We start from the raw sequence: 10,953 nt of genomic DNA on the forward strand, positions 1-10,953 counted from the left end.
AAACAAGAAACGATGTAGATTTAATGCATCGCGCTTAAGTGTTTTAGAATTATTTGGTTTTCGTAAGATGACTTACACATCTAGACGGAGGGAGTAGTAGTACTACTAGCATCTTTCAAATTAATGCGGGGGACATCGTATAGGCACGGCAATAACTGTGAGCAATAACTTTTTCTTGCGCCACCCTGCTAAACATAAATACCTCGTCCTTTTGCTTGGTTGCGCTACTGTCCCGCATGTCGTTCTCTATGTTGTAAATGCAACGAACCACACCCATCCCGAGAATATACTTGTTGGTGCCGACTGCCGATGGAGGAGTCACATGAGGCAGCCTAGCAGCACAAGCAGCCGCAAGACCTTCAACGAGGTTAGTCTTTGCTTCCATATCTCGTAGCTAAGCTTCTAGTTTGATTTATTCTTCAACTTCTGTTCTCTGCGAGTGGATCATGGAAGAGGAACACAAAGAAATTATGTCTTAATCATCGCTTTTGGCGTCCCCTAGCTAGATCTGGCCGGGACTTCCTTACCAGGATTTTTTTTTTCCTTTTGGATGAAACAGTCATCCAAATACAAATTAGAGAGCTTCACCCACGGTAGAACATACACAAGAAAATACATCAGAAACTGTAATTCACCTATTTATCAGCTGTGAACCGAGCGTATCCTACGTTGGTTAGGTTTCTTGTGATGAAACATGTCCACCTGAATTTCAGTATTGGACTTGGCATGATTTGCTTGCTTTTTCCTGGATTTATGAATTTGACGGTTTTGTTCTTTCAGTGGTAAGTAAGTGATGTGTCTGTCTACAATGAGAGCATGTGATGACTTAATCAATTTAAAGACATGTCGGCTCGGCCTCTTAAAATTGTTCATAAAAGTGAGTGTACATATGTGTTTACGTCCATTATGTGTTTCAGAAAAACTGGCAAAAAGCCACCACTGCAAAAAAAGTGAACCTTTGTGGGTCCTACTGCCATCTACTAAACTAGATGGGCTGAAGTTTATTTCTTTTTCTTTTTTGACGGAACCTCATCAAGAGACCAGGAGCTCTGACATTGCATTATAGAAGAAGAGAGTTGATTCAATTTATAAGAAGAACCCGATCGAAAACCTCACAAAGTGGCCAATTTATTAGGAAAACCAAGGCAAAAACCGTACAAGCAACGAAGCATCGTCAACCACACGACCCAAGGAACAAACACACACCCCGGCTTCGGAGTTGCCGCTCCGACATCCCCTGCATGCTCACAAGCCATAGTGCCGCATGGTTCGGCCGCCTGGTAGCCCTTCCTACACAAGAAGACCGTCTGCAAACCACGAACACTGTGCCAAACACCCGGGGCCGCCGCCCCGACTTCCCACCAGACCAACCCCTCAGGCCGCATCCGACCGGGGCGACGACCTCGTGTCCCTCGCATCACCAAGTCGCCACCCAAGCCATGCAGAGCCGCGAACCTACCCATAGAGTCGTCGTTGCATCGTCATTTGAGATCGTCTCCTCAACAATACTTCCACCGTCCGGAGCCGCCGCCCCGACGTCCACCTCCCTGACCACGACGCAATCTTGCACAATTGTCGTGAACCCACCACCTCACAAAGGTGAAGGACTCCAAGGTGGTGCCTCCAAGAAGGTAACGACATAAATGTCGCCAACGCCCGGCTTTTCACCCGGAATCACATAAAAATAGTGACAGTAGATGGATGTATCTTCATGATGAGGCCTTCAGGAAGGGACACGACAACTGAAGCTTATTTCTAACCAAGGTCGAGAAGGATTTTCTTAAATTGGGCCCAAGACATGTTTCTTACCAAATAGTTACAACTGGCCTAAACAGGTACTTGCTTCGTTCAGAAATATAATATATTTTGGATATTTCAAGATGAATTACATACATACTGAAATGAGTAAATAAGCATTATGTCTGTAGTCTGAATCATAAAAAAGTTAGAACATCACTATAATACTAAACAGAGAGGGAAACAATGAATACATGCGAGCAGTAAACCTATGCGTCTAGCTAGGTTCTTCCCCCAACGCTTGACGGTTAGGGCAAACTCTCCCCTCCAAGCTTCACCGGTGAGCCCGTGGATTAGCCTCTCTTCTGCCCGCTACTCCAGTGGCTAGTAGCGGGGAGGAGAATCCTAGTGCCTCCGCTCCAGTTGGTAGTTTAGGTTAGGATTTTTTAGTTGTCGCATGTGCGGCGCTCGGGCGGATGGCGACGATTCTTCTTCGAATTTGTCTTTCGAGCTCCAATCCTCCTTGAGTTCGTCCATCTGGACGTAGTTGTCAGAGCTCCGGCGTAGATTCCTTCTGTCTCCTTGGGGTGGCGAGGTTAGGGTTCCTTGTCGTGTCGCGAGATTTGGTGCCGGGTGCTTCAGATCTATCCATGGGTTCAACGACAACGACAATGACTGTGGCTTTAGGTTGCTGATCCTTAAGGGCACGTGCACGAAGAATCCCTGCTGTCATTTATAAGGTCAAGCTAGTTTCGGTAGGGGAACGACGAGAGCGGCGCATCGACGGCTTGTTCCGGCGGCGGTAGTGGTCGGTTGCTGATGTTGGAATCTTGATGTAATTTTTGTTATGTTTGAGGTACTCTGTACTTCTGGTAAATTTTGAAAATAAATCTGAATCATTTTCGAAAAAATGAACAGAGAAAGTGTTTTTTTAGGGATAGGGAGTATTTTATTAGGTGCATGGCTAGGGCCAGTCCTGAGATTTTAAGGGCCCGGCGCAAAACTAAATTTTGAGGCCCTTAATAATAATCAGCGCACATATACATACAAAAATGTTTTTGGTCAACACTTGATATCGGTGTCATTGTGATATTATAAGTAGCCCTATATATATAGAAAATAAATGAAGGTCGTTATCACAAGACATCCTTTGAAATACGAAGATATGTTAATTATCAAGCTTACTGGAACAATGGAGCACAGTTATACGGTTTCAGGAGTCATTTTGGAACAACAATGACTCCATGAATAGTGCTAAAAGAAATTTGATCCAAAATGCATAGTTGTTCTTGGACTACTTAATGGTAAGATTATTATTCTATAAATAGCAGTATCCAAGAAATGATGATAAGAGGATCAGATCAATAAAAATGATACGTAAAATATTCTTCATAGATTAGAAATAAAACACGCGAGAGTGCAAAGTTACTCCTACTTGTGCAAATTTATTGTGCCATCCTACAATTCAACCCAAACCTACTTGCCACGATAAAAACCTTGTTACCAAACTGTAGAAGTATAACAGTCAGTGATACTGATACATACAGCTGAAGACATTGACTGGGCAGGCAACGCTCCGATCCACAAACGACTAGGTTTCGCGCAAGATGCCCGTGTGTGTCAAACCGACTTGGTTTCGTGCAGGACGCGCGATCTGAATGGGCCGGCCCATTCGGTGTCGTTACAAAAATACCAAATAAAAAAGTCCCCTGGAGGATTCGAACTCGCAAACCTCACAATCAGGAGTAACTGATATGTACCACTACAGCACCTAAAAGATCGTGCTTAAATGAAGGGCGAAACTTTAAGAACTATAAAGACAGCGCCAGAGAAAAAAACAAAAAAATTCCACCATTGAACATTTTTCTGATTTAGACTGAATAATATTTAAATACACTTTGAACATTTTTGTGATATATGCTGGATAGTTTATAATACACATTGAACATTTTTGTGATATATGATGAATAATTTTTAAATACACATTGAACATTTTTGTGATATATGATGAATAATTTTTAAATACACATTGAACATTTTCATTATATAAGCTGAACACTTTTTAAGTACACAATGAACATTTTTTAAATATAATGGACATTTCCTTAATATATGATGAACCTTTTGTTAAATGTATGATGAACATTTTTGTAATAGACAATGAACATTTTCTAATGCGTGGTGACTTTTTCATGAAGATGATGAAAATTTTCTTAATATACCATCAACATTTTTGTAATACGCGGTGAACTTTTTAGATAACACAGCAAAAAGAGAAGAAGAAAAAAAGATAAATGAAAGTAAACCAAAAAGAAAAATACAAAGGGAAATGGAACCAAAACAAAAAGACCCAGAACAAAACCTCTAAAAACCAGACAAAGCATTGAAAAACCAGAAGCAAAAAACCACACAAGAAAAACGAAAAAACCCGGCTGGAAACAACGAAAGAAAGCGAACGACGAACACATGAATCCCGTACGTGGGCCGGCCGAACCAGATGTTTGCTTCAGCGAAGGGACGACCTTTTTGACGCTAACGAGCGTCAAATAGTATCTGCCCCGCGACTATTCCTCGCATTCAGGGAGTCGAGCCTTCCGACTCGCTGAAGCGAGCGAGCATATGGGCCAGCCAACGTGTACGGGGAGGCACTTGCCTCTTTCCTCGTTCGTTCTTTTCACGTGTTTTTTTTTCGTTTTTTACTTATTTGAACTTTTGTTTATACTTGAAAATAATTCAAATACCTATTTTTACAAAATACACTCGTAAAAAACACATTTGAAAATTGCTGCACAAGTATTTTAAAAATATTGAATAAGTATTAAAAAATGTTGAGCAAGTATTTTAAAATGTTGAATGAGTACTAAAAATGTTGAACAAGTGAAAAATGTTGAATACATATTAGAAAATGTTGAGCGAGTGTATAAAAAATGTTGAACAAGTATTTAAAAAATATGTTGAACAATTATTTAAAAAATGTTAAGCATTCGGAGAAATTGTTAAACATGTATTTGAAAAATGTTGATCAAGCATTCTAAAAATGTTGAACAAGTATTTAAAAAATGTTAATCAAGCATTTAAAAAATGTTGAACAAGTATTTAAAAATATTAGTCAAGTGTTTGAGAAATGTTGAACATGTATTTGAAAAATGTTGAAAAGGTAGTTAAAAACATGTTAATCAAGCATTTGAAAAAAAGTTAAACAAGTATTTGAAAAATGTTGAACAAGTATTTGAAAAAATGTTGAACAAGTATTTGAAAAAATGTTGATGATGTATATAAAAATGTTGAGCAAAGTGTTTAAAAATATTGAACAAGTACTTGAAAAGTGTTGAACAAGTATTTGAAAAGATGTTGATCATATATATAAGAATCTAGAATGAAATACAAAAAGAAAGAAAGAAAACCAAAAAAATGGAGAAGAAAAAAAGGAACCCAAACAAAAAATGGAGAATAAAAAAATGAAATAAAATACGAAGAAATCAAATAAAAAATAACTGGAGAAGGGAAGGTAAATAAACAAACGAAACAAAAAAAGAAAAAAAACTGGGAAAAAGGACGGAAACAAAGTAGGCTCATTTATATTAAAGGTCGTCGTGCCTTGACATCGTGAAGGAATCTGACCTTGTCAAAGTGTTTAGAGGGGTAACTTCTATCCAGGAGGCGAGGGTTCGAATCCCCGTTTCGTTATCATTTTCTCCCCCATTTTCTCCTGGATAGAAGTATGAAGGCGAGGGTTCGAATCCCCGTTTCGTTATCCAGGAGGCGAGGCCGGCCCAGTTACTACGAGAGAGAAAAAACCTTCACACTTCTTTGGCGACTCACTTAAAGCGAGAAATATCATTTGCGCATAATCACTCGCCATCCCCTCGCTTCCTATCCACTAATGGGTCAGCGCCCACTCCCGGTCGCCAGAGCGCGAGTACTATATCCGCCTCGCAGTAGGCGAGATATAGCAGTGGCGTTTCATTAGAGCCCCCTTAATTCAAAAAACAAAACTGATAATATTTTACCAAATCACAAAGGATGATAACATTTTACCTTTACGTTAATATGATACACGCAAATACAATTATACATTGTTAACTATTTAATTATATCAAGGAAAAGTCAAGCATAAATGTTAAACATATCGGCTAAAAACGCCTAAGTCCATCCAAATCGTTGTTCCCGGAACGGCCCATTGCAACACCAGCTTGGCCCACCATGCAGGTAGGCAGGGGGCTGATGTGGCACGGGATAGAACCAGTCCCTGCCACCAGCATCGAACAAGTGAAGCTCGCTCCCCAGCGCCCTCCAGTGGCCGGGGTGTGAGAGAGGGAAGAGGAAGAAGGGGCGGTGGTGGTTAGGGTTTCGCAGGTGGCGATATTCTGCCAATAAGCTTAGAAAACCGACAAAAAGGATAGTTACAGATGTATTTACTGAGACATTCTCAGCATAATGATTTAGGATTTTTGTTGTTGTTTGCTATTGATGATGTTGTTTGTACACAGGAAGGGGCACGCCTACCTTGGTATAGCACATATATTGATCGTTGAAGGATGGCTATAGAAATAGAATCATCTGAGTTGAGGAGAATTACTAACGATTTTTCGGATGCCCAGAAAGTTGGAAGTGGTGGCTATGGAGACGTTTACAAGGTACTACTAATGATCGACTTGGTATTCTATTTTATCTTGAACATCATATTATTGATTACTTCTATCAAACGCAAACAGGCAGTCTACAATGGGGAAGCCATAGCAGTGAAGTTGCTTCATGCGACCAAAGGCATTGACGACAAACAATTTATTAAGGAACTCCGTAACCATATGAAGGTCCAACATCCAAACATTGTACGGCTAGTTGGGTATTGCAATGAAGAAACTAAGAAATATATTGAGCTACCTGATGGCACGTCTGTTTTTGGTAGACACATATACAAAGTGCTCTGCTTTGAATATATGGTCGGTAGAAGCTTAGACAAGCGTCTGTCTGGTAAACTTCAAATCTTTAATTCGAACATCTTTTTTTTCATCTTTAAATAAAAAATAACTAGTTTCATGTTTGAGACATTGTCCTCTTTCTAGGAATTTCTCTGGGAGATGAATGGTGCACACATTACCAAATAATAAAGGGGACTTGTGAAGGTTTGTGTTATCTTCACAATGGATGTGAAAGTCGGATCCTCCACTTGGATCTAAAGCCTGCCAATGTGTTACTTGACAAGAGCATGAAACCGAAAATTGCGGATTTTGGATTGTCAAGGATCTACACTGCAAGCCGTAGCCATACCAAAGTTGATTCAGTTTCAGGGACAACGTGAGAAGTGGAATGCTTCTTTGATTTTAGAATGATTTTCTTTCTCATGTAACCGAACAGATGGTGATACTGACGGTGCCCTTCAACATTTTTTGATACCATGCAGGAAATACATGGCGCCTGAATTAATACGTGGGAGCATGATGTCAGACAAGACTGATGTCTACGGTTTAGGTGTTACAATCATAGAAGTAATTAGGGGACCTGGTGGTTTTGAAATTTATCACGACTCAGGGGACACAAATTTTGTTGAAGATGTATGAACAAATTATGTTTGTCACCAACATGTTCAATTTCATGCTTAAAGATACGGTGCTATGATAATATAGATAAATAATTATGCATTTGATGATGTTACACATAAAGCTTTTCTGTATCGATTTACAGGTGTGTGCATATTGGAGGAAGAGGGATAGCAGAACAAATTTATATCAAGTGGAGACATGCACCAAAATTGCAGTACGTTGTCTCAATCATGATAGAAGGAAGAGACCCACAATAAAGGAGATTGTAGAAAACTTGAATGGTATAGAAACTCAGGGTTTGAGCAAGGTACCACATCTTTGTATTTGTTACTGATATTTTATTACATTATTTGTACAACCCTAGAAGGTAAACTTCAGAGTATCATGTAACCTTTGTTGTCATTCCTCTAGTTTATGTCGTGCCCTTCTTTACATTTTACCGTTCTTATATAACTTGAAACCTTGCAATGAAGAGGGCATTAATTGATGTATGCAGAGAGGAGGACGGGGATGGGGGGGGGGGGGGGCTAGATTTGGGGCATCAATTACATGCCCGCTTGAAAAAGTATATTAATATTGGGATAAATGACTTCACTAAAATACTTTTAAATAAATGGTTGTGAGTACCGTAAGCTTCAACCTCTAAAAGGACTATCTTATCTAGGTTTGTAACTGTTAGAAATTTATAAATAAACTGTTATGGGAATTATAGCCCAAGGCCCACTTTTATTAAATGATTATGGACATCAGCTAGAACTTGGTACCCAACTGATCATCATATTTCCCTAAAAAACTGATCATAGTGTTGATGTGCTTTTACTGTAATATAAACATTATCGGATCTTCGGTAAGAAGGGCTCCTACGGAGGGGAACTTTTGGTCTATGGGGACATATGCACCCTATATGGGAAAAAATTAGTAATTCAATAAAAAGTCGAAAATTCCTGAAAATATTTTTGAAATAAACTTGACCTTCTATTGTACTCGTGAGAAAAAAAATCTACAAAAAAATATCCCTTTGACTTCATTTCAAAAAAGACAAATATTTGGCTAAAATACTGTGAATAGTGACCTATAATAGCAAATAAATTTTGTCTTTTTTGCTGTGAGGTCAACTTTTGTTTTTTTCGTCGAGATTTATATACTAGTGCAAAAGTAAGTCAAGTGTTTTGTCAAAATAGTTCTTACCTATTTTGACTTTTTGTTAAAATATTAAAAGAAAAAACCCATATAGGGTGCATATACAACCAAGAATCCAAGTATATTTCCCGGGCTCCTACACTTTATACATGGTGGTCATAGAGTAGCATTTTCGAGGCAGGATAGTGGGCACGTACGTGCTTCGAGAATGCAAGTATATCTCGTGTCTCGAGTCTCAAGTAGATCCCATGAGACTCAAGAGGAGAAAAAAAGGTTTAAACGATTTTTATATGTGCTCCAGTCAAATGTTCTATGAGCTAATTAATTAGTTTCTTCCTATGTCTTATATTCTTGTGTATATTTCAGGATCTCCATGCCCTCACGGTGAATTCTTGCCTCCCTATTCCAGACAAGATTTCCACTGCCATTTCAGGTATATGATGTCATCCAATAAAATTAACTAATGATTGAATAACAGGAACATGTGTGAATGAGTTCCTTGTCTATACTGGTTTGTAGGAAGGGGGGCACTGGATGTGGTGATTGTGTATGCCTTTGATTGTACTGACTCAACCCCAGCCTGGTACACAGTGGATAATGGGATCTTTTGGTTGGTGCAAGAGAAGCTAACCAACTTGCATGATAGTTGCATGGGCTATATTTACGTCATGTCAACGCCTAACACATACACATCGGATATGAAAGTAGTTGACTCAGCTGAGACAAAGCAAACTGGCTACACGGGATTCGCTTGGCGCAGGATGACCTGCAGTAAAAATATGGCATCAGGCCTTGCTGAGGCGCATAAAATGATCAGCAATCGTGGCCACCACAACGGCATCATCTTGTTCTTCTCTGATGGGTTAATAAACAATGGGGACTTTTTTGATGGAACATAGAACTTTGTCTCCAAAGTTCCTGTCCACACATTTACCCTGGGCGGGGACGCATATAACCATGTATGTATCAAATCAGAGTTCATCCATCTAAATGGTGATCGCCTCATGAATTAGTTTAATTCATTCCTATGTGTTGTATACAAGCTAGGTCCTCCACTCCATTGCGACCAATTCTCCAGGTGGGAAGTTTCACAGCAACACCGTTCCAGAAAGGCCAAATCTATCAACACCCTTCTCAAAACTACTGGATAGCCTCCTTGGCACTACCCCGAAGGATGATGAGATGCCTCTTAGTTCCATTTCAGGTATATATAAATCACAACATCTAATCGAATATGAGTCTAGAAGTGATCATCAAGCACATGCATAGTGGGATGCTTGAGTGACGAATTGTCCATACTGGTTTGCAGGAAGGAAGCCACTGGATGTGGTGATTGTGTACGCCTTTGATTGCATAGACTCAACCCCAGCCTGGTACACGGTGGATAATGGGATCTTTTGGTTGGTGCAAGAGAAGCTAGCCAACTTGCCTCACAGTTGCATGGGTTATATTTACGTCATGTCAACCGCTAACACCTACACGTCAGACATGAAAGTAGTTGACTCAGCTGAGACAAAGGAAACTGGTTACACGGGATTCGCTTGGCGTAGGATTGCTTGCAATAAACATATGGCATCAGGCCTTATTGAGGCACATAAAATGATTAATAATCGTGGTCACCACAATGGCATCATCTTGTTCTTCTCTGATGGGTTGATAAACAAGGGAGATTTCTTTGATGGAACCGAGGATTTTGTTTCCAGAGTGCCTGTCCACACATTTACCCTCGGCGGGGACGAATATAACCATGTATGTATCCACTCAGAGTTGATCCGTCTAAATAATGACCGCCTTATGAATATGTTTAATTTATTCCTATGTATTGTATATATGCTATAGGTTCTTCACTCAATTGCGGCCAATTCTCCGGGTGGAATGTTTCACACTAGCCCCGTTCCAGAAAGGCCAAACCTATCAACAGCCTTCTCGAAACTACTGGATAGCCTCCTTAGAGGCACGATGGAGGACAAAAATTATCAATAGTATGGGTCATTTGCTCAAGTTCTCAGACACACGCACAAGCACTCCACTTCCAACGCCTTTGTTCATTTCCTATGTTGAAGTACTGCCATATCCTCTGTAGTATCTAATAAGCGAGTGGCTCCACCCCTGTGTGTGCATATAAATTGCATTGATGCGCTTGTATATCTTTCGTTTTTCTTGTATAACCCGACTTCGATTCAAGTCAATGTGATACCTCTTCCCCTTGGAACCTGTACTGAAACCGAGAGGAGAATGGTGCCAGACTCGCCATGGATTTCGCCGGCCTTCATGTTCGTCTCTGACGACGGCAAGGGCGAGGTTGACAGAAATCGTTTATGTGTATCGGTCTAGTTATTTCCCCACCTTTACTCAACTTCTATGCTATGCGGCGGTGTGACCTAGAGGAGGCGGCGCGGCGGCGTGGCCTAGAGGAGGCGGGGCGGCGGCGGCCTAGCCTGGAGAAGGCGGGACAGCGGCGGCCTGTCTTGGAGGAAACGGGGCCGCCGAAGAAGATCGCGGGGCAGCAGAAGAAGTACGACTCAATCAGAGG

At 40.4% G+C, this 10,953-nt stretch overlaps 1 protein-coding gene across 2 annotated transcripts; it reads left to right on the forward strand.

Annotated features, from left to right (window-relative positions):
* Positions 1–216: 216 nt before the first annotated feature.
* On the forward strand, positions 217–10,632 carry LOC123159365 (putative receptor-like protein kinase At4g00960). Of its 2 annotated transcripts, none has more exons than XM_044577195.1 (11): positions 217–367; positions 6,228–6,374; positions 6,453–6,711; positions 6,804–7,035; positions 7,142–7,292; positions 7,423–7,587; positions 8,787–8,853; positions 8,940–9,379; positions 9,464–9,624; positions 9,730–10,169; positions 10,260–10,632. In XM_044577195.1, the coding sequence occupies exons 2-8, from the start codon at positions 6,276–6,278 to the stop codon at positions 9,317–9,319; spliced, it is 1,353 nt and encodes a 450-aa protein (XP_044433130.1). In that variant the 5' UTR covers positions 217–367; positions 6,228–6,275; the 3' UTR covers positions 9,320–9,379; positions 9,464–9,624; positions 9,730–10,169; positions 10,260–10,632. The 2 variants fall into 2 exon arrangements, with proteins under 2 accessions (XP_044433130.1, XP_044433129.1); XM_044577194.1 differs by having other exon boundaries at positions 9,468–9,624.
* The last annotated feature ends 321 nt before the right edge of the window (positions 10,633–10,953 follow it).

This window comes from Triticum aestivum, chromosome 7B, assembly GCF_018294505.1.
Source record: "Triticum aestivum cultivar Chinese Spring chromosome 7B, IWGSC CS RefSeq v2.1, whole genome shotgun sequence".
Lineage (NCBI taxonomy): Eukaryota > Viridiplantae > Streptophyta > Magnoliopsida > Poales > Poaceae > Triticum > Triticum aestivum.

Excerpts from the sequence above, each read along its gene's own strand:
- LOC123159365 (XM_044577195.1), top strand. The coding sequence starts at position 6,276 with ATGGCTATAGAAATAGAATCATCTGAGTTGAGGAGAATTACTAACGAT. Across the intron at positions 7,293-7,422 it reads ACACAAATTTTGTTGAAGAT|GTGTGTGCATATTGGAGGAA; the intron begins GTATGAACAAAT and ends ATCGATTTACAG. Across the intron at positions 7,588-8,786 it reads AAACTCAGGGTTTGAGCAAG|GATCTCCATGCCCTCACGGT; the intron begins GTACCACATCTT and ends TGTATATTTCAG.